General features: G+C 45.2%; 2 protein-coding genes across 8 annotated transcripts in view; both read right to left on the bottom strand.

Annotated features, from left to right (window-relative positions):
* Positions 1–24583, bottom strand: part of LOC122369042 (histone-lysine N-methyltransferase PRDM9-like) — a 99381-nt gene that overhangs the window by 52125 nt on the left and 22673 nt on the right. For 5 of the 7 annotated variants that reach the window (XM_043343407.1, XM_043343405.1, XM_043343408.1 and 2 more), the window contains 9 exons: positions 22955–23184; positions 22648–22796; positions 22469–22542; positions 22165–22248; positions 21894–21970; positions 21147–21240; positions 20885–20991; positions 20429–20571; positions 20108–20241 (listed from right to left, as the gene is read on the bottom strand). In XM_043343407.1, coding sequence (XP_043199342.1) covers positions 20108–20241; positions 20429–20571; positions 20885–20991; positions 21147–21240; positions 21894–21970; positions 22165–22248; positions 22469–22542; positions 22648–22796; positions 22955–23184 — 1092 coding nt within the window. Of the gene's footprint in view, positions 1–12194; positions 14013–16606; positions 17904–20107; positions 20242–20428; positions 20572–20884; positions 20992–21146; positions 21241–21893; positions 21971–22164; positions 22249–22468; positions 22543–22647; positions 22797–22954; positions 23185–24583 lie in introns of those variants that run through there. The other 2 variants (XM_043343409.1, XM_043343411.1) reach the window with 2 other exon arrangements.
* LOC122369044 (histone-lysine N-methyltransferase PRDM9-like) overlaps positions 1–24583 on the bottom strand; it is a 122376-nt gene that overhangs the window by 5307 nt on the left and 92486 nt on the right. The window lies entirely within an intron of this gene.

Here is a 24583-nt window from a genome sequence, read left to right on the forward strand (position 1 = left end):
TACCTGTAAATGTGCATAATCAACATAGTATAGGGGGTTCAATTGGACCCCCGGCTCAGCCGTTTGGCCCCTGATCAAGCTAGAGCTTCGCGGAAAAGTCAAGCGTGCTGCCAATGACGAAATGAGGCCGAATATATCCAATTTCAAAGTCCAAGGTCATTAGTTGACTTTCCAAGTCAGTTTAATGACCCAACTAAAGTTGGGAAATCGAGACCTCTTGAAACTTCACAAAGTTAGGGTGCTACGGGGTATTTTGGGGTGCTGATCACAAACTTCATGTTAGTTTTGATCACAGACCATGTCTTTATGCATTTAGGCCAGGTCGGGTCAGGTCAGGTTAGATCAACCAGTAGGCGTCCTGCCGGCCATCCATAGTAGGTGTCACCTACTACTGACAGCTTCGTAACGTGGTACGAAGGCACCAGGGGCCGTATTCACGTCGACATCTTACGATCAGTTCTCATCGTACGATCGATTTGGTATTCATGTTGACCATCTTAACTTTTTATCGTACGATCAGTCTGGATATTTAGGATACTTCTAATTCACGTTGACAATCTTAAGATAATTTGGTATTCATGTCAAAAGTCCTAGGATTCATCCTACGACCCAACTTAAGATGTCGTAGCAGTTCCGAAGATTTGATTTTTAGCAGCATATTCCGGGACGACATAGAAAATGGATCCTCCGTCAAATGATACAGCAAACGAAATATATTCAATTAAGTGAGCTATTCTTAACATTATAAAAGTACCACAGATTTAGTATGCTTCAAAGTTATTATGGAAATTATTTTACCATTCGCTATTATGGAAACTATATTATTATATTACAAACGATCATATGAAGAATAAATCGATAAAACATGCATTTTAACCCTCGCCGGCACAGGGGGGTTGATGCAACCCCCCTAAGGTTGTTCGCGAATAACTCGCGTAAAAAGCGGCCGATCGCGACGAAACTTTCAGTACCCTCGCATTGATCAATTTTACACCTACCCTGAAAATTTCACGACCCTGACCCAAATGACCTTTGACCTGTGACGTCTTTTCCGAGACCATGTTTGGCCGGAATCGCGATTCGGCGTATGTCGGCTCGCATTAGCCGCGCGTTTGCAAGCTTTTCGTGGTTTCAAACGTTCAAACATGTGATATGATGCTGCTCCCATGCATTAGGGTGGGTGTCAAGGTCACCTGAAGGTCAGGTCAGGTCATTGACCTTTAGTGACCTCGGTTCACTTGTTCGAGTGTTACATGTTTCTAGGCTAGTTTTTGGAGCTGAATTCGAACTTAGCAACCATTTGAACATTTACGAAGTAGTTTGGTGCCTTCGTAACATGTTACGAAGCTGTCAGAGGCGGATGACAGGTACTACTAATGCCCGTCACGACCCCTACCGGTTGACCTGACCTGACCTGACCCGACCTGGTCTAAATGCTTAAAGACATCATCTGTGATCAAAACTAACATGACATTCGTGATCAGCACCCTGAAAACCCTCATAGCAGCCACACTTAAACCTTGTAAACCTTGTAAACCTTGTAGCCGGTTGTAAATGTAGCCGGTTAAGCGGTGGTGGTATATGCTGTTTGCTCACAACATCTGCCGCACTTTTAACCCGCGAGTTGCTGGGGGGGGGGGGGCGTTTAACGCCCCCACTTTTTCGCCGCGCTATAGCATAAAAACGGCGCGCCGTAGGCGCACCAAAATTTAGCTACCTTAGGGAAATGATTGAAGTATATTGTGACAAAGTTTAAAAAATCGGTCGGAAAATTTTGAGATATCGAGGTTTTAGTGTCGTCATGATTTCTCATTTTTCGACCAAAAACAGCATATTTTCAAAAAATCATAAAATCACAGAATAGACATACAGACATGCCGTAAACGCCATTAGACTGCCAATACCACGAGCAATCAAATGGCCATCTTCGATTTTTGATTATCGTTCTGCATTGTCCAAAATCTTGAACTGAATCTTGGCAATTTCTCGTGGCTACTTCACAACCATGATACATGCATTTCTTAAATTGAATTTTTTGAACCAAACACGTACACATATGATAAAATGAATCTTACCATCGTGTTATACGCCCAAAATTACCCATTGAACATGTGTCACAGGCGACGAATATCAGTTTTGATTTTCGAGGATATGTGCCTACCCGGTTGACCTGACCTTGACCCTGACCTATGCTTGACTGACCCCTACATGGATCTGACACTCATCCTTATATCCTCCAGGCCTTTATGAAGGATTGTGTACCGTTTTGACAGAGTTTATGACGAGAGGCGCCCATTGCGAAGTCCTGAAGTCTATGCTACTGAAAGCCCGATTTCAGGTGTTTGACCTAACCTTGACCCGACATTGGCTGTATGCATTGGCTGTAAGCAGCATGCTGATTGGCTGACGATGACGTGGCTGCATTCCTGTGCAAGGTACGCATTCCTCTGCAAGGCACTCTTTTCGGAACAAGAAATGGAATATCTTCGTCTAGGGTGATCGTTGAGCCGTAAAAGCTCCTGATTTGTGCTAGTCTCAGCTCAAGCTACGAAACTGCTATTCCAGTTCAAAACCCCATGTTAAAAGTGAACTATTTCCTTTGATATTGTTCAATGAAATTTGGTAGATATTCATTTTTGCTCACTCTCTAGGTAACATGCAACACTACTTCTATGCCAATTCATCTTTACTCACATATTTTTTTGTGCATTATATTTTTAGCTATATTTATCGTAATATTTACCTACTGTTTACTCTGCATTGTTTGCCCGTATGTCATTGTTTATCATGTATAGTGTTAGTTTGACTTCGCCTGTCAGTGGGGTTCCACCCTGTTGGTGATCACTTGAATAAATAAAATAAATAAAAAATAAATAAAATTCATTAACTTTTTGAAGGTGGGAGGGTCCTTTTAAGCACGACCACCCTACTATTCGGTCCCCAACGGTGCACCAAATTTGAGCGCGTGTGCAATTTTGCGCGTGCGCACGTGCCAATTGCGTCACAATTGACTTTTGCTCGGCACCCTCCTAAGCGATTCCTAAAGGTGTACCAAATTTAAGCGCAATCGGCCCAGGCGTTCTCGAGATCCGGAAGGGGCCTCTTGCGCGCGCGCACGTGCAACCGGAGTCGCAAATGACATTTGCTCGGCACCCTCTTAAGCGGTTCCTAAAGGTGTACCAAATTTGGGCGCAATCGGCCTCGCCGTTCTCTATATATGGAAGCGGCCTCCTGCACGTGCGCACGTGCAAACGGGGTCCCAAACGACTTTTGCCCGGCACGCTACTAAGCGGTCCCTACCGGTGTGCCAATTTTGAGCGCAATTGGTCCAGCCGTTCCCGAGATCTAGGAGCGACCACTGCACGTGCGCACGTGCAGAAGTACCCCTAACGTGACACATGGAAATGCATTGCCCGATGAGTGCCTACCCACATGCCAAGTTTCAGCGCAATGGGCACGATAATTACATAGTTATTGTTATTGCTACAAACATGACATCTCTTTATTATGCACGTGGCACGTGGAGCCATGGTCACCCACTTGCATCGAGAAAAGTCGTGTCCTCGGCAGAATGGATGAATATACCCTACAAACATATTTCCTAGTAAATCGATCCTGTGCTTACTCAGACATAATCCTCTCAAAAACGTAAATTCAGCAGAACGACTTTGGGTTCTGAGTTGACACCCTTGGCTTCGCAAGAGCCACATGACACGGCGATCACCCAGGTGCATCAAGAGTAGTCAATTACGAGGTAGGCGGGATGGGGCTACCAAAAAAAAACGCGGTTCAATCGGCCCAGCGGTGGCCGAGATAAAAGCTTCTCAAAAGAGTTATAGGGCAGGCCGGTCCGAGCTGTACCACTCATACTGATATTTTCCCGTTACATTGAAAACTCTTTTTCGCGCTCGCTCGCAAGAAAAAAAATCATAAACAACAATTTCAATACCTAAATATACAATTCATAAGCATAGGTGACGTCTTACGACAGCTCAGTGAGTAGTCGTATCTTCCCAATACCTTCATCATTAAGGTCTTACGATCATCTTAAGATTCGACTTAAGATGTCCCGACGTGAATCGCACTTACGATCGATCGTACGACAAATGTCTACGACCAAAATTTTGATCGTAAGATAAATCTTAACTGTTTGCGATGCCAACGTGAATACCAAATTATCGTACGACAAAGAGCGATCGTAAGATAAATCTTACGAAAAATTCCGACGTGAATACGGGCCCAGAACTACTTCGTTAATATTCAAATGGCTGCTAAATTCGAAATCAGCACCAAAAACTACCCTTGAAACAAGTAGGTAAAACTCGAAAAAGTGAACCAAGGTCATCAAAAGGTCAATGACCTTGACTTGACCTTCACGTGACCTTGACACCCACCAAAATGCATGGCACCAACATCATTTCACATATCTGAACGTTTAAAACCACAAATAGACTGGAAACCGCGGATAATGTGAGCTGGCATACGCCGAATCGCGATTCCGGCCAAACATGGTCTCAAGAGAATAAGAGATATGCCAAAGGTCAAAGGTCAATTGGGTAAGAGTCATGAAATTTTCAGGTTAGATGTAAAATTGATGATCTCGAGGGCACCGAAAGTTTCGTCGCGATCGGCCGCCTTTTGCGCGAGTAATTTGCGGAAAACCATGGGGTTTTATCAGACCCCTTCCCCCTTCCCTCCCCACAAGTGCGATGGTTAATAAGGTTACGGTATGTATAATTTACGCTTGTCATCCTATTCCTAATGAATGTGTCTCAAAATATACATTCTTGGACGATACCGCGAAAACGAAATATTTCATTTTTTTTCAAAGTTTTCAAAGGATTTCATGCACGAGGCCTTGGCCGAGTGCATGAAATTCTTTGAAAACTCGAGATAGAAATATTTCGTCGCGGTAGAGTCCTAGATATTATTTCCTGTATGTTTCTTAACCCGCGCCCTGGTGGGGTCTGTTTATAACGCGACCTGGTGGGGGGGGGCTATTTTTTGCCCCCCCCCCCCTTCGTATCTCCGAAACTACTGGACGGATCCGCAAAATTCAAACGGCGTTCGAAAGGCCTGTCAAATTTGTCGAAGGAAACCAAATTTCATTGACCTCGGGGTCAACGATGACGTCACAGGTCAGGTCAAAGATGAAATGTTTCACCGTTCACGGGTCTTCTAGGGAATGCGATATAACACCGAGGAAAACGTATTTTGTCGAGAATCAGCGGTAGGGCGTCAGTTGCCTAGTAGATATGTTGCTATTAGAGGTCACTGGCAATACCAGGTCAGGTTACAGGTCAGGTCACCAAGGGTCACAGGTCAGGTCACATGAGCCCAACTTTACTAAGGTTGTGTGATACATGTTTTATGGCCAATTTTTCATTTCCAACTCAATGGTGTTGGTTATAAGACTATCAGGTACGGCTTAGGTCACTTTCTGGTGAAGTTCAGGTCAAGGTCAGGCCAAAAAAGGTCAAATTTTAAAGTTGATAGTTTTGCATAAAATGGGTATTGATTCGATACAGCTCGTCACGGGGAGACTAATGGTGGTCTTTGTTTTGCGCTACGGGGTCTAGAATTGGTAAAAATTGAGTTTGAAAATTTGACGTCATCAATTTTGAACAGTTTTTTTCGCTATAACTTCGCCAAAAAAAAGAGGTATCAATCTCAAATTTGGTATGTGGATGGAAGGTGGTAAGGACTATCACATATATTCCGGTTTTTGCGAAATTCGAAAAACTTTTTGGATTTTTCGATTTTTATATCCAAAAAATATATTTTTTGATTTTGGGGGTTCAAAATCCAAAAATTTCAAAAATCCGAGATAGCAGTTTTGTAGCCCTATCCAATCTACAGCTTTTATGTATTTATCATTTTTCTGTATTTGCAAAGCTATAGGCCTGACAGCTCTTCCCGCGAAACCCTTTTTTGGGTCGAAAACGGCAGAACATGACGGCCAACCTATCAAAGCCTTTGGAAAAAAATTTTGGTCACAATGTGTAAAATTGATGTCCGGGAGGGTACTGAATGTTTGGTGACGATCGGCGCAGCGGTTCTGGAGATTTATCGAAAAGTCTGGAGGGTGGGGCAAAAAATGCGACCCGCGACCCCCCACCAGGTCGCGGGTTAATATCGTTCGTTATTTGCGAAATATGCATAAATAAAATACAGTAACATTAACTACACGTTAAATACTGAAATACTGGCAGTTCTAATTACTTAACAGTTCAGCAAAGCTTACAAATTTTCTTTAAAACAGAAGCCCTCGGTGAAATCAAGCTATCCAAGAAAGCCATCCAAGAAAACGTCTCGCGCAAAGTTTCTTGGATGGCTGGATTGCATTGCAAAACTGCATCAAACATACAGGAAAATATGCATCATATAATTCACGAAGTAAAATTATTCGCCTATGTCCGGAACATACCATTACCTATATCGTGCTGTTTGCCCTAGCGCTCCTCGAGTGGGGTGTTAAGATACCGTAAACCGGGGTGAGTTGATATGGATTTTGAGGTTATTCTATATTTCTTTAAAAGCCACATTCATTTACGGAATTATTTTTGTGCCAGTTTCATGGCACATGCCTTGGGGAGGCTATCAGCAAAAAATGAATAAAAAATGTATTTATTAAGCCCCTTTTTTAAAACGCCAAAGCTCATATCAACTCACCACCCCCCAGGGGGTGAGTTGATATGATTTTGGATTTTTCAAAATTTCACGGCTAAAGAAGCTCAGAGGTGAGCTGATAAAATGCCAGTGTTTAAAAAAAGGACGAGAGAACACATCCCGAAAGAAACCATTAGAAAAATGATAGTAGTTTGGCAGCAGACCTCACATTCATGAAAACGCAATCATGTCCAACACAGCGCTATCAAAATGGCTTGATTTTAGCAGCATCATTTTTTCGCTTTATGATACTTAGTTTTACTTAGAACATTCTGAACTTGGCTAGTCACGTGTCCTCAAGCCAACGGTATCAAAACTGGCAATATATTTTGGAATTACAAGTGTATTTTCTTGTAATTAAAACACATTGTCAGTTGCGGGTCAAGGTTGATATGCCTCTGACAGAAATAATGGATTGAAATGAAAGAATACATATACTTCTGAGCTTTTGTGGACTGGTAGTCAACAAAATATTTATGAAGTGAAGTGAAGCGAATCTAATTCGGACTGTATTCTATCAGGTGAAATAAGCGACATAAAACAGAATTCGGCATCAAAAGCCAAAATTAACCCTCGCACTTATAGGCGGGCGAACGGACCACCTCGGCTTTTCGCACATAACTCGCGCAAAAAGCGGCCGATCGCGACGAAACTTTCAGTGCCTCTCGAGTTTATCAATTTTACACATGTTCTAAAGATTTCATGACCCTGACTCAAATGGTTTTTGACTTGTGACCTGATTCTCGAGACCATGCTTGGCCGGAATCGCGATTTGGCGTAGTCGGCTCACATTATCCGCGCATTTCCAGTCTTTTTGTGATTGTAACGTCCAAACATGTAAATGATATTGGTCCCATGCAGTATTGTGGGTGTCAACTGTCAAGGTCACCTGAAGGTCAGGTCAGGTCATTGACCTTTGGTGACCTCGGCTCACTTTTGGAGTTTTACATGTTTCTAGGGTAGTTTATTCGGGCCGATGTCGAATTTAACATGCATTTGATCATTTACGAAGTAGTTTTAGTGCCTTCGTAACATGTTACGACACCGTCAGTGGTAGTTGACACTTGACACTCCCTATGGATAGCCGGCAGGACACCTACTGGTTGACCTGACCTGACCTGGTCTCAATGTACGAAGACACATGTGATCAAAACAAACATGACATTCGTGATCAGCAACAGCCAAAAAATAATAACCTCGCTTTACGAACTACAAATAACCCCTTATTTTCCCGACTTCTGGGTAATTGACCTGGCCTGGAAGGTTAACCAATGACCTAGGACTTTAAAGTTGGTTATCATCGGCTTCCTCGCGTCTCGGGCAACACGCTCGTTTTTTCCTCGAAGCTCTAGCTCCACCAGGGGCCAAACGACGATGGGATTCCAACGGACCCCCCCCTATACGTTAAACGCTGGCAAAACACGAATACGGGCGAGGGCTAAAACACCAGTCAATTTCTTTATATTGTTTGTTCCATTTCATTTTGTCACTCATTCTCGGTTGGCAACTAATCAGTTTCACGAGATCAGAATTCCCGCGCTGTTAGCCGTACAGAAACGACAGTTCTGTCATTTTCGAAACCACGAATAATTATAACATTTTTTTTTTAATCTGTATGTATATAGGTGTTCTATAGTGTTCCTTTGTAGCTTGTAGGGAGCCATCTTGAGACTTGACAGGGAGTTGTGCTGTGCCTTTTGAATGTTAGGAATGTCCACAGAAAAAAAAACTTTGGGGTCACTGATGTTAGTTGTCGGACCTTCGTCCCCGTCTTGAGTTGAGAATTGAGATGCTAGTTTCAAACGTTTCGGCCAGTTACTCTCCGGCCGTCGTCACTCGTCAGGTGTTCTTTGACCCTCAGAAGGACCTGGATGTTGGTGGCGTTGCGCCGTACGCGTCCAACCGTTCGAAAGCTCCTGAAGTCAGCGGGAATCGAACTCGGGTTTCCCCGGTGATGGTCCAGGGTTCTAACCACTCCACTATCGAGGCAGATTTGACTATGGCCGGAGAAGTTACTTGCTGAAACGTTGTGAAACTAACATCTCAACTCAAGACGGGGACGAAAGTCCGACAACTAACATCAGTGATACTAACAGGCCTCGTCTCAAGCATTCAGAAAAAAAACTTAAGCTTTTGGGGGTTGATGGAATGATGTGGGGAAAGAAAAGGAGAAGAGTTGGTCTAATTGACTTTGTCTTACTTGCAGACCCATATTTCATGCTAATTTGCATGCATATCAGCCTGGTATCAGCTTTTATCATGCATATCAACTCACCACTTGATGGCATATCAACTCACCACCTGTCACTTTTCTTAAAATTATAAAAAAGCGTTGTTATAGGTGAAACCCAAAACTACCTGGGATCAACAGTAAATTGATGGTAGTTTCTTTCCCAGTGCATGTTGTTCCATGAATATGCACCCTCTTTGCTGTAGAATGGGGACTTTTCCTTAGTTTCAAAATCAGAAGAAAAAAAGGACTTTGAAAAAAGTAATGTGTTAAGAAGGCACTGCACCACATGAATGCCTTTCTCAGCTGTATGCATCAATTATTGGTTGCTTCACTTCACAGAAAAATAAAACTAAAAATTGGTTTACAAATGGATGAGCAGCACACATTTTAACATTTTCCGAGCAATTTATATCAACTCACCACCCCATATCAACTCACCCCGGTTTACGGTACTCTAATGTGAATATTCCGTGTTCAGGCAAATTTCGGCAGCCAAACTAGGCGTTGTATTGTGCAGGAGAAAGTGGCGAATTCGATAGGATATATTTCGGAGTGGATAAATGTGGAGAGCATTGTTGATTTCCTACATTTATTTAGAATACCATTGCTTCAATATGGTGTCTGTAAGTTTTTTTTTGTAAATGGCATTTTTGTGACCTTAGTAAGCAGGGTTGTGCTCGACTCAAAAAAATTTACCGACTCGACTCATCATTCAACCTCAGAAAGCCCTGACTCAACTCTGACTCAAACAAGGAGCTGATTTTTTCCCTTGACTCGATTCATGACTCAAGCGGCTCAATGAAAATATGAGTCGACTCAAACTTGACTCAAATTTTTTGTTGAGTCAAGTGAGTTGACTCAAAATTGACTCTGATAAAAAAGCTCTTGAGCGGGGGGAGGGGGATGAAAAAGTCCGGCAACAGGGTCAGGGAAGCGGGGGTGGGGAATGAAAAGCTTGTTTCTGGAAAGTTGAGTCAGCTGACTCATGTTCCTAAATGTTTGACTCAACTCAATGTCAAAAGTTATTTTACTGACTCAACTCTGACTCAACTCAACGCCTTAATATTTTTGTCCGACTCAACTCTGACTCAACTCAACAGCTCAAAAATTTATCCGATTCGACTCAAATCTGACTCATTTGAGTCAGAGTTGAGTCAAATTTTTGACTCGACTCATGAGTCAAGCACAACCCTGTTAGTAAGGTTGTGGCATACTTTCTGTTTGCCATTCCATTCCTAATAAAGGTGCCTTTCAGAAGATATGCAACTTTAAGACCTCGCAAGATTAAAACCAACAAGACAGGACAATGAAATTGAGCTATACTTTCGGGCCTTGCTGAGCCAATTGAGTAATCACGCATTAGGTAGTGTGAACTTTGGGCGCATTTTTCCTAGTTTTGCTGTGGACATACAGATAAAACAATGCCATATAGGAAAAATTCAGACATTTCTTAGCCCCACTGACACAAAAAAATAAACAAAAATCCAAAAAAGATTTCTTGGAATTAAGAGGCGCTAGATCGGAAAAATCCCCACTGTGCATCGGGGCGCGTAGGGCTGAATACCCCAGCGGGGCGCGGGTTAATGAAGGGAGTCGGGACTTTTAAGTGAAACCTGGGTTTCATAGTCACTTTGGTATGGAAATTGGTAAATATCCCCTGTTTTAACCATCTGTGACACATGCTACCACATGTTCTTGCGACATATGAGCATATATTACAATTTATTTGACATCACATACCTATAACTGGAATGGGCGAGCTGAAGAGGTGGCACAAATGAAACAAAACACTACCTAGATAGGTACTGGATTTTCTCGGCTCGCTTTCCATCGCTACATCCCAATGTTAGGTACCAGAGGCCGGTGCGATTTTTTAACCCCGCAGCTGCTGGGGTATTTCGCCACCCACCGTTTGCTGGGGGGGGGGGGGCGTTAAACGCCCCCAGCCGATAACTCGAGAACCAATGCGTTTCGCTGTAGCATGGACTTCAGGACTTCGAAATGGGCGCCTCTCGTCATAAACTCTGTCAAAACGGTGCACAATCCATCATATAAGGCCTACAAGAGTGTCAGCTCCATGTAGGGGTCAGTCAAGCATAGGTCAGGGTCAAGGTCAGGTCAACCGGGTAGGCACATATCCCCGAAAATCAAAACTGATATTCGCAGCCTGTGACACATGTTTTATAGGTAATTTGGGGCGTAGAAGACGATGGTGACATTCATTTTATCATATGTGTACGTGTTTGGCTCAAAAAGTTCAATTTAAAAAATGCATTTATCAGGGTCGTGAAGTAGTCACGAGAAATTACCAAGATTCAGTTCAAGATTTTGGAATATGCAGAACGATAATAAATAATCGAAGAAAGCCATTTGGTTGTTCATGGTATTGGCAGTCTAATGGCGTTTACGGCATGTCTGTATGTCTATTCTGTGATTTTATATGATTTTTTGAACATATGCCGTTTTTGGTCGAAAACTCAGAAATCATGACGTCACTAAAACCTCGATATCTCAAAAATTTTCGGACCATTTTTTTGAAACTTTGTCACAATAAGCTTCAATCAATTCCCTACAGGTACAAAAAATTTGGCGCGACTGCGGCCCGCCGTTTTTATGCTATGGCCTGGCCAAAAAAGTGGGGGCGTTTAACGCCCCCCCCCCCAGCAACTCGCGGGTTAACAGCCGACCCATGGGTTTCAGCACCCCAGGCCAGCTTGTTCAGGGTGTGGCCTGCTGCTGTTGGATCCTGTTGACTAGGCCGGCCGCCTCGGCTGGGGCCTTCCCAGCCCGTTCTGTTGACTGTGTGTCTGTGTAACATGGGCAACCAAACTTCAGCAGCTGATCCATCAGTCCCTCCAGCTGCTCCGACGACAGATGCTTGGTCAGCGGCGGCTCAAAGCTCGCGGTTGGAAGTCCACCAGTCCACGATAAGCGGCGGCCGAGTTGTTCATCGCGGTGACGTCCGCTGAGCCAGACCCTTGAAGGGGACGCACACTGTCCGGGATCGGCGCCCTACTGATGTCTTTATTAAATGCTGACAGCCTCAGCTCAGACAACCGGGATATCATCCCTCAGAAGCGCAAGCAAGACTTTCTCCTCACGTACCATTAAGACGCTGCAGCATACATACACTTGCACGGAGCACCGAGAGGTCGGCGGGCTTACAATAGAGGCACAGCTCGGCATGCCAGGATGTCGCTGTGTGAACGGCGTCGGGTTTGTACTTGACGTCCATTATAGTGGGGAATGATATGCAGACAGAGCATATACCATTATAGACAGTGTACGAGTAACGAGTATGCAATGTATAAGGCTACGCTACACCGTACGACGTATGTACATGAAATGCCGATCTACTTTAAACCGGCACCTTGTCGACAAAATCTGCGCACATAATGCGGAATGCTGCAAATACTGGAGGGAGCCAAAGCCGTACAAAGAAGCATTATTTTAACCGGACGCTCTTAAAATGGCGCTACGGCGCTTAAAATAACGACAGTTCGACAGTCCTTCAGATGAGACACGGGTAGCCACGAAGCTCACAAACAAGAATGATAGCTATACCACCAATATCTTACGTACAACGGCGGCCGGTCATGCACTTGTCGACACGTCTCACCATTGCATTCCGTCTGGAAAATCATTTACCGCATAGGTCACACCTACCTGTGTAATAACCAAAACTGTGTACCACCGAAAAGTGGCTTACTGTCTGTGTGTCAAACAACCGAGCTGGTAATGCGCCCGTTCATCATGTGGGTTCGTATGTGTCTGGTGAGATTTCCCCGTTTAGCGAACCGTGCCGCACAGGTTGAGCAGCCGTACGGCCGCTCCCCAGTGTGGGTCCGCATGTGTGTGGTGAGGTGTGACTGGCATTTGAACAGTGCCTTGCAGATGGAGCAGCCGTACGGCCGCTCCCCAGTGTGGGTACGCATGTGTGTGATGAGGTTTGACCGTTTAGGGAACCGTGCCGTGCAGATGGAGCAGCCGTACGGCCGCTCCCCTGTGTGGGTCCGCATGTGGTTGTTAAGGCTTCCTCGAACATAGAACCGTGCAGTGCAGATGGAGCAGCCGTAAGGCCGCTCCCCCGTGTGGGTCCGCATGTGTTGAGTGAGGCTGCCCCGTTGAGTGAACCGTGCCGTGCATAAGGAGCAACCGTACGGCCGCTCCCCTTTATGAGTTCGAATGTGCTCGGTGAGGTGTGAGCGTTGAGTGAACCGTGCCGTACAGATGGAGCAGCCGAACGGCCGCTCCCCAGTGTGGATCCGCATGTGTTTGTTGAGGATTGACCGCCTACAGAACCGTGCCTTGCAGATGGAGCAGCCGTACGGCCGCTCCCCTGTGTGGGTCCGCATGTGGTCGTTTAGGCTTCCTCGAACAGAGAACCGTGCAGTGCAGATGGAGCAGCCGTACGGCCGCTCCCCCGTGTGGGTCCGCATGTGCTGAGTGAGGCTGACCCGTTTAGTGAACCGTGCCGTGCATAAGGAGCAGCCGTACGGCCGCTCCCCTTTATGAGTTCGCATGTGTTCGGTGAGGGTAGACCGTTGAGTGAACCGTGCCGTGCAGATGGAGCAGCCGTACGGCCGCTCCCCAGTGTGGGTCCGCATGTGTTGAGTGAGGGCGGACCATTGAGAGAACCGGGCCTGGCAGTGTGAGCAACCGTACGGCCGCTCCCCCGTGTGGGTTCGCATGTGTTTTGTGAGAGTATACCGTTCAGTGAACCGTGCAGTGCAGATGGAGCAGCTGTACGGCCGCTCTCCAGTGTGAGTCCGCATGTGTCTGTTGAGGTGTGACCGAACAGCGAACCGTGCCGTACAGACAGAGCAGCCAAACGGCCTCACCCCAGTGTGAGTCAGCATGTGTGCCGTGAGGCGTGACCGTAAAATGAACCGTGCCGTACAGATATCACAGCGGTGCAGCCGCTCCCCAGTGTGAGTCCTTCGATGGTGTTTCATGTCTGTGGGCCTGTCTGTCGAGTATTGACACCACTCGCACTTGAATCTCCCGTTCCTGTCGATATGACCGTGGCTTGTCTTTACGTGTCCGTCCAGATGTTGTTGTCCCAGACATCGGAAGTTGCAGTGGGAACATTGAACCAAGCCATTGACGCCTGAAGAATACACAGAAAGAAGAAAGGCCATTAAAAACGCTTCGTAACAAACCAGCTCACACACACAAACACTGGAACTATCTCGACGACCATAGGTGACCCACGCAGCGGGTCGCGTTTCCAGATCACCTTGGTGAGCGCCGTGGGCGGTAGCGGCAATGTTGACGCGACAAACGATCAGCGCCCATGAGTTGATCCGTGTATCGTTCGAAATACAGCCTTCAGAAAGAGAACGTTGAGCTCTTAGGGAATACAAAGCTCCCTTGACATTTACCAACTCGCACTATGATAGGACTTAGAGCCAACTTATCCATGAAAAAGGCCTGTTTACCAACGCCAAGGAATATATTTTTTAAAACGTTAGCCACCAAGAGCCGATAAAACGCAATCAGTTATTTATCTGAGCAATGTCTGTTTGGTTGGAGTAGATGCCTACACTTCTCGTAGATTACACCACGAACCAGGTCAAAGGGGCCCTCCCACCTTCAAAAAGTTAATGAATGGCATGAAGGTGATGTCGCTCGGTTCAGAAAGAGCAAAAACGAATATTTACCAACGTTCACCGAAAAAAATATTCACCGGTTTTTAAGATACTAGACTTTTACATTTGTTTACTTTTTGGGATCTCCGCTTTTCCTAGCGACTTTATTTGAAAGTGCGTCACTTATTGCGGGCAAAGCAGTATATACCACCGCGTGCTACCAAACGTTTTAGTAAAAGATTTAAAATCGTTTGATTTTCGCTGACGTCACACATTCAGAGGGGGCATTCTAACGCATTTGCCCCTTTGAATCCAAAGTGCTGCAACTTTGAAATTAGATATTTTCGATTTGAGGCATTTATCGATGTTGTGAATGCTTGAACCAGTAGGTAAGTGCAGGCCAGGGACCCCATTTTGGCTATCTCAACTCAAAACTAATGTTAAGGTGGGATGGTCACTTGAAATACCTACATACATACATGATGGAAAGGGTAGTAGCGATCATTTTCTTTATTACCTAATACGCGTTCATTCGGCCATGGCAATATTTGAACTTGAAAATGTACATAAACAAAACACTGCGGCACAGTAGTGGGTAGGTATTGATCCATACACATATGTCCAGAGAAAACTCAGTAGGTACATTTTTCTATCTAGCAATACTACTTTTATTTCACCCATTAGCGGCACGTAATCCGCCGAAGGCGACAAGACCAGAAACATCCAGTCACGCCTATAAACAAACATCACATATCTAATAAGGGCTGCGTTTATACAGGATGAATAGAGACCTGTAACATCTGGACGACATGCCGACATACGTTTGACCCGCTACTTGTCCACAAAAGTGCGCAGATAATACGAAATACTGCGAATACGAGAGGGAGCCGAAGCCAAAAAAGAAGTATTATCTCAAAATTACCGGATATTCCTCACACAAAATATAGTATAAACAAACAGCAGCGATATTCCTTACCTCCTATGTTAGCCCGCGCCCCACTGGGGTCTGCGTATAAAACGCCCTACTGGGGGGGGGGGGGGCTCTCCATAGCCCCCAGCCTAACTCCGAAACTACTTGGCCGATCGTCAAAATTCAAACGGCGTCTGATAGCCCCGGAAAAACTGTCGAAGGAAACCTAATTTTATTGACCTCGAGGTCACCGATGACGGCACAGGTCAGGTCAAAGTAAAAAATTATTAGCATTTTTGCTTCTTCACATTTTGGGCTCTGGCCGCCGTCTTACAAGTCAGATCAGGCTCATTTTTTGTTTACACACTCGTGAACAGATGCTCTAGATATCCTGGGGGTACCAAACTTGTACTTTGATTTTCTGGTCAGGGTCAGGTCATCACAGATCACGGAAATATTATATCATGCGTCGGTCACGTGACACATGTTTTATGGTCCATTAAGGCCATGGATTTCGAATTTGATGCCGTCTGTGTTATTCGAGGTCATTTTGAGCCGAATTTAGCTTAGGTCAGGTCACTTTCAGGTCAAAAAAGGTCATATTTTGAAGCTAAAATTTTTCAACAAAAAATGTGTCTATTGGATGTAGTTTGAGCTCAGGAACACGATGGTGCTATTTATATTGGTGTACGATGTCAAATACGTACTGAAAAATTGATTTAAAAAATTAATATTTGTGAATTTTTGCAATACTTAATGCGGAAAACTTAGCCATTTTTGAAAACATTTAGCTAAAACTTGCTAGACTTAATCAAAAACATGCGTTCTATCACATCTATTCCATTTTTTTTTTCTCGAAAAATCGAAAACTTTTTGAAAAATATGAAATATAAATTTTGAATTTTATTAAATGAAATTAACGAAATATTTGAAATTTTGAAAATCCGAGATAGCAGTTTTAAAGCGCAGTCTATTCTGAGTCCTTTCATGCAAAGAAATTGGATCTGGCTTAAAAACTGAGCTCTTGGGAGCGATTGCCGTGGTTCAATGTTTTGTGTCGAAATCGGCCGAACATGACGTCACTCTGACGTCATTTCCGGCCGACCTATGGTAACTACGAAGTTCATATTTTGACACAAGGTGTTAAATTGATGCAGCCGAAGGTACTGAAAGTTTAGCGTCGATACGTCAAGCAATTTGGAAGTTATTGCAGAAAAACGGGAGGGGGGCTATGTATAGCCCCCCCCCCCCCGTGGGGCGTGAGTTAAGGTGGCTAGTTTAAAACACAACCACTGAATCACACTGGATAAGAACAAACAAACCAGATATGACACTGGTAGCCACGAAGCTCACAAACGAGAATCACATCTATAACACCAATAACTAACGTACAACGGCGGCCGGCCACGCACTTGTCAACACGTTTCAGCATTGAATTTCGCTAATCAAAGCATTTACCGCATCAAACCTGTGTAATTCTCAAAACTGTGTACCACTTAAAACTGACTTTTGTGAGTCAAACTGCCGAACCGTTAGACAGAAGTGGCAGCAGTGCGGTTGCACTTCGCATGGGTACGCATGTGTTTGGTGAGGTGTGCCCGTTGAGTGAATCGGGCCTGGCAGTGTGAGCAGTCGTACGGCCGCTCCCCCGTGTGAGTCCGCATGTGTTTGATGAGATTTCCCCGTTCAGCGAACCGGGCCTGACACCGGGAGCAACTGTACGGCCGCTCCCCCGTGTGGGACCGCATGTGATTGTTTAGGCTTGACCGTTGAGTGAACCGTGCAGTACAGATGGAGCAGCCGTGCGGCCGCTCCCCCGTGTGGGTCCTCATGTGTGCCTTGAGGTGTCCCCGTTCAGCGAACCGGGCCTGACACCGGGAGCAACTGTACGGCCGCTCCCCCGTGTGGGACCGCATGTGATTGTTTAGGCTTGACCGTTGAGTGAACCGTGCAGTACAGATGGAGCAGCCGTACGGCCGCTCCCCCGTGTGGGTCCTCATGTGTTTGATGAGATTCCCTCGTCGAGCGAACCGTGCCATGCAGATGGAGCAGCAGAACGGCCGCTCTCCCGTGTGGGTCCGCAAGTGTGTGATGAGGTTTGACCGCTCAGAGAACCGTGCCTTGCAGATGGAGCAGCCGTGCGGCCGCTCCCCCGTGTGGGTCCTCATGTGTTTGATGAGATTCCCTCGTCGAGCGAACCGTGCCATGCAGATGGAGCAGCCGTATGGCTGCTCTCCCGTGTGGGTCCGCATGTGTGTGATGAGGTTTGACCGCTCAGAGAACCGTGCCTTGCAGATGGAGCAGCCGTATGGCCGTTCCCCTGTGTGAATTCTGCGGTGGCGTTCCATACGGGTGGACTTGTCGGTCGAGTATTGACACCACTCGCACTTGAATCTGCCGTTCCTGCCGATGTGACCGTGACTTGTCTTCACATGTCCGTCCAGATAATGTCCCAGACATCGGAAGTCGCAGTGGGGACACCGAAGTGTAAAGCCAATACCTGTAAAACACATTTAGAGATTGAGAGAGATCGAAAATATTTCTGGCCAGCTATGTACAACATCAGGGTAAAATGATTGGATTCAAAATTAACAGTGAAGGACATGCATCGCTCCCTTATTGCCAGTGAAGTAGGATTAGGGCCCAGTTGTCCCATTTGGGGCTGGCCGGAGAAATTCGAGAGCCAGTAGCCACTCAGCGCGGTGGTCGATGCCTGACATGCGGTCACGACGAAGGGAGAGGTCGAGGAGCGGTGATGGAGATTGCGACGGCAATAGACAAGTAATGGACAAGATCGGTTGGCTGACACAGATGAAAATCGAACGTCCACAAACGCATGGGTGGTGCAAGACCCACGGTTTTTTGCAATTCGAAAAGACATGAACTAATACGGATGGATAATAAATTGCGCCCTTGAACGATCGCACTTATGATCTCAGCTGCACAGGTTGTAACGAAATTATCCGAACATCTTTCTTCCCGCTGGAATTGAAAAGCCAAACAATCTGATGGCTTTCCTTCAATGGCGATTGAGCCACACATCATAAGACAGTTTCGAGTACGCTGGAGCATCTCAACCACTGGGTTCTCCAGCAAACTGGGTTTGATGTGGAATTGTGGACCGACGCCGTCTTGACCTGTGCCTACAGCTGGGCGGTGCTGGTGACGGTGTCTCCTGATTCACCTCCTGTTGGGCAGCAGTGCTTATAAGTTTTCGATGGCAATGGGATCGGGGCTATTCCCAAGTCATAGCCCGTGAGCCCAGAAAGGTAAGAGGCTCCCTCAGCATCATTTTTCATTTTCTAGGGACTTTGAGGTGGCGCGCCGCCCCGCATGAAGACAGCGTGACTTGAACCAGACATCCAGTGCGCTTTCAGAAACCGAGTCCTCCTGTGCCGTCCATTTGAGCGCCTCCAACCATTCGTTGGCCGGGATGCTGCTCCGGTAAGTGCTCGTCGTTGATAGTGGTTTTCTGTGACACCACGTGCTACTGGAACATCGCGCGGCAGCTTAACATGCACCAGACGGATATTGGCCGGATGTTTGACGCTGTTGACGGTCGGCACGTTAGAAATGCTCTCGACGAGGAGCTCTAGAGGTCACTCGAGGTCAGGTCATCGGGTCACGCCAAGTGACCTTACTTCCTTTGAAGCCTCAATGCCTGTCATAGCTACAGAGAGATCGATCGCATTGAAACTTTCAGCTATTGATAACACCAACAATTTGTGCAAAATGTATATCTCGGAATTTTAATAACGGTCAGGTAAGGTCAGTTCAATATTGCGATCTCTCCAATATGAGTCAATGGGAGAAAATTGGAAGGTACCTGCTTTAAACGAACGTCATTTTAAACACTTTAAAACAACGAATTGCAAGTAAAAATGACACAAAGGACCGGAAATTGGCACCCGCGGGCCGCGACCCATCCTTATGTCCCCGAGGTTATCTTAGGTCAACATGTGCCGAAAATGTGCATGTAGTGGTGTGCTAAAAATAGCAGCCCTCCACGTTTTTTGATATACGAGTATACCTATGCCAAAAAGAAACAGGACGGGGGTCAAAACACCCCTCCGACCCAGCGAGGGCTAAATGTTCAAATACATGCTACTGAACAATATGTTAAAGTTTCTTTCGGGAACCATTGACCAAAACCAGAGGCAGACCGCCTCACCTTCAAGCGCAAGGATTAGATCGCAAACCGAAATGTCAGTTCAACAGACCAAACCCATGTAGTTTGGTAAATATACATCAAGCCTACATACCTACATTAGACCAGCTTCAACTGAACGGACCACCCGTTCCGTCGTTTCCATCCTCAGGACAGTCAAATCCTTCTCCACGCCTCAAACCCCCTGCTCCGGGCTGGACGGGCAATTATAACCCATACGGGAATGACTCCACTGGAGCTAGCCCGTAGCCGGGTGCAGTGAGTGCCAGTGGGCTACGCGGCCTGTCCAACCGGACGGGTTCAGCCCAGGTGACTCACTGGGGTGCCTGTCCAGACCAATGCCTTCCCTAATCCCTATCATCCTTCCAGCTCTGAAATGGTCTTATAGGACAGAAAGGGCCGAACCCAACAAAACAAACAAAAATGAACGGACCGGACAAGAGCATAGTCAAGAGTGTTGGTAGAGAAAGTAAATTTATCTCCAGGATCCTTTCGATTGACACCGTAGCCCTCAGAACCGCTAACGATGAACTGACCTGAAGATGACGGTCCGGCCGGAGAGGAAGTCACAGACTCCCCAGACGTCTCCGAGTGGACGGTCAGCTCCCGGGCCGAGTCGTCTCCGTAGTACACCAGCAGCTCAGAGCCCCGAGGAACGGGCTTCGACGTCCTGCATAGGTCGATGAATATATCACAATTGGTCATGACATGGCCTTTATCAAGTCAATACAGCAATGGTCATCAATAACTTAGATGAATCTATGAGAAAATTTACAGGTACCATAACGCAAACTGCACACAAAATATTACACGCAGTTTGATAGGACAGATCCGTGGATTTCAAGACAACAACACACCTGAAGTATATCTGACCCCGGTACTGGAAGGCCACTAGGTTTTGTTCTTCCTCCGAGCGGGCACAGTTGACCCTTCTGAGCCAGTTGCTGCAGCTCGGGTCTTCGGCATTCACCGAGTGATGTACCCGGTCACCCTTCTTGATCTGAGGTACCAAACAAAAACATAGTTCATCAATTCAAGGAACCAAACAAAAATATCACATCAATCCTGGGACCAAAACAAAAATATCACGTATGCAATGAAAACATTGTCAATTTTCTATGTTTCTAACATTAGTTTGAAATGTGTTCTAAAAGTTTTTTTATCGTCTAAATGACTCCATAGTAAGAGATGCGACATGTGACAGTGTAAAAGCAATGGGGGCCGACGCTATATTCTTATACAATATATGAACCAGCAAAAATATGTATTCGCAAGAAGAGCAGAGGAGATTCGACAGAAATGACAAAACTGACCTGCCATCTGTACCCGGTGGTTCGAGCCTGACTCTGCTCGGTGGTCAAGATGCCCTCGTAAGGACCGAGTCTTTGGCGCGCAGGAAGGTCCTTCTCCGCCAAAACTCCTGGAATCAAATAAACGCATAACTTGAAATCACCTAAATAGAAACACATGACTGTACTGATACACGGGACACCAAATTATGCAATACAAGCACCATTGCCAAATGATACAGCAGTTGCTAGACGCATCGCCATTTGTCTTGCCTCATTAACTTACCGGTGCCAGACGCTGGATTTGTCGACTGACCAGAGCTGAGAGAAGGCGGCAGGGTCTTGACGTCCCTGTCGGCATCTCCGATACCGGGTCGTGCCTGGAATAGTAATGTACCTATTAGTGATGTCAATTACGGATAATCGGAATACCGATACCAAACCAAATACCAACCAAAACCACGGGAAAATACCGAAACCAAACCAACTTGGGAAACTGAGGGAAATACCAACTTTTTACCGATTTCTTAGCCTCTTATACATTAGTGACGGCTTATGATACCAACAAAATACCAAACACATTACGGTTGAAATACCAAATACCAAGATGGTATCGGTTTGGTATCGGTATACCAAAAAGTTCGTATCCGATTGACATCTCTAGTACCTATGTAGGGCGCAATGTCGACAGAGGATGATATAATGCAGGAATTGAGCTTATCCTTATACTGTACCTATAGAAATCAGCCGGCATGTTTTCGGAACAAAGATCATAGAACTGTTGAACTGGTCGCATCCATGTCAGTATCGACAAAATTGCAGCACAGGCAATAACTGTCAAGAAAGTTTTGTATATATAAAAATCGACAACTTCCACATGTACCTATTGTCATTTTGCAATTTAGCACCAAATCGAACAGATTCAAAATTAAATGTTGAAATATGGGGGGCACCTACTGATGTAACTAAAACAGAACAACACAAAACATGAACAGAGATAATAGGTATGGACTTATGGAGGATAGTCCCTTACCTTGGTATCGTGTATGATCTTTAGCGGTCCATGGACGGGGCATTCACCGTCACAATCGCGGCAGCACACGTCACAAACTGTCAGAAAGAAGGGCGAAAAAATTATTAGCGATTTGATGAAGAGCAGACCAAGGTTTAATCGTTCAAGGTTCCGTTAGACGGAAACAATGCGTCTGTATTCGGTTTAATTTGTCTGCAATATGAGTGCTTATCGTGTACATTCGTCCGTTGATGAGGAATAGCTAGCTGACTAAAATCGGGAGAATACTCACATATGTTACTATCATCGAGACCGTCCACATCTCGGTAGTTAATGACGAGACGTTGACTCTTGATGAACTCTCCTTCGGCAAAGACTGCAATGAAATACAATGAATGGTTTTGTATGATTGGGTGGCATTAATCTCAGGCGCCAATTCAAAAGAACGTATGACTGTCAGACCACTACATCACTTTGTAGAGTCTAAATCAAATAAAATTAAAAAAAACTGACAAATTGTCTGCAAAAGGTACAAGAGAAAGGTCGATGATAAAATAGAGGGACGACATGCATTTTCCTGGCATCTGTCAACTTGCCTTCTGCCGAGTCTTCACTGTCCGACGGGCATCCCAGTAGCATATCCCTTTTTACACTGGAGATGAAACAAGCACTGAAAAAAGAAGCACCACAAATATATATCATTTCATCAAATGGATAGTCTAGAATGTCAAATAACTACTCAAATTTCAACAACAGCACTGAATCATGCCCTAACCTGTCCCGGTCCACCTCAGTGAACCCGATGAAGTCCTCAGACGGTGACGGTGATCGAGGTCGGTACTTTTCCTCCTTCACTAAAGAATGCAGAGCGCGGTCCGAGAAAGGATCGTCGTCCGACACCGAGGGAGACGACGGCCGCTCAACCTAAACCGGATCAACAGACGAACAATATTCAATGAAACATGAGATGTTTATCCTCCACAGATATACAAATTGGAACACATTATGCGCTGTCATTCCCTTTTATTAACCTCGCAGCTAAAAACCAATGAGAGGTGAGCACCAGGCATTTGAACACTTACCCTTGGTGAAGTGACTTCAATCTTTATCTCCTCCTTCACAACTGGCCGAAAGTCGCTCTCAGAGCCACTGTCTATGGGAGTAGAGTCCCTCAGCCTCTGAGACTTCCTCACACTCTGTGACGGACCCCATTCCCCATCGCTGTCAGCGGAGCCCTTCCGAGACCACTTTGGTCCTTCTGGTGACGTTGATGCAGCCCGCATGAGCGGCAGTAGTTCAGACACTGATGGATCTGGAATGGGGTCCAACATCAGTTCACATTGAGTTGACTAGATGAAAGCACAAAACGGAGAAGTTATGTAGCAAGAAAATACAAAGTTGCAGAGTTATCACCACCAATAATTGAATAATTCCTTATGGAATTAATACCCATAAAACATTTCTCAATAATGACAATGACATGGTTTGCCAACAAGAATGCAGCAGGAAAATAATGGAGGTGCTCCTATACCTAGTCTTTAGATCCTGGCTTTATATGAAAAAACTGTTTGTAGCCTCAAATGATCTCTGATGACCTTTCTAGAGAGCAGGCTAGCAGCAAAAGACACGTTTGTTGTCACTAGTAGTCCAAATCATTGTGATTCTGAAATATTTTTACTGTTCCTCCTGACCTGGCAGGCTGACATGACCTCAACCTGGGGTCAAAAATTTCATATGTTGTCAAAAAATGATGCACTACAAGCTACATCAAGCGGTGAGGCGCTTCGCACCAGTTTTTTATTCACACACAAAAAACTGGACAGGGTGGTAACAAATGCCCCCCCCCCCCCCCACTGGGGCAAAGGTTAAAACCACTGGGTAAATACTATTAGAATTGTCTTGTGGCGACCTACATGATGGTACTTTCCATTTCCCACTGTTGAAGCTTCTTCCTTATCCATGGATGCCTAGACAAAATCATTGCGTCAGGTTTGAGGTTAGGTAAGGTCTGGTTATGTTTCTTTTTTAATATTTTGGAGACACCTACCTTATCATCATATCTGGATTTAGCGCGTTAAAGGGACCCTCCCACCTTCAAAAAAGTTAATGAATTGGCATAAAAGTGATATCCCTTGGTTCTGAAAGATCAAAAATTAATATCTACCAAATTTCACCAAAAAATATTCACTGGTTTACAAGATATTAGGCTTTTAAATTTGTTTACTTTTTGGAATCTCTGCTGTTCCTAGCGACTATTTGAAAGTGCGGGCCTTGTTGCGCTTAAAACAGCATATACCGCAACGTGCTACCAAACGTTTTAGTAAAACATTTAAAATCGTTAGATCTCCACTGACATCACAAATTCTAAGGGGGCATTACAGTGCAGTAGCCCCTTAGAATCTGAAAACTGTAAGTTTGAAATTCCATATATCCGAATTAAAGCATTTTTTGATGTTGTGAGTGCCCAAACCGGTACTGAAGGCCATGGCCACCAATTTAGCTATCTCAACTCAAAACTAATGTTAAGGTGGGATGGTCACTTTAAAAATGGAAGAATACATATTACGTAATTAGGCACTACTTACTTTTGAAAAGTGAGTTGATGCTATTACACCGAACTTACCATGCTGATCCATCTCAATCTCCAAATCAAGATCCCTCGTTTTCTGTGTGAGTCCGCTCAGAATGATAATTCTATAGATGGCCTTGAT

The sequence above is a fragment of the Amphibalanus amphitrite genome, unplaced genomic scaffold (genome assembly GCF_019059575.1).
Source record: "Amphibalanus amphitrite isolate SeventyFive unplaced genomic scaffold, NRLGWU_Aamphi_draft 001001F_arrow, whole genome shotgun sequence".
Classification (NCBI taxonomy): Eukaryota; Metazoa; Arthropoda; class Thecostraca; order Balanomorpha; family Balanidae; genus Amphibalanus; species Amphibalanus amphitrite.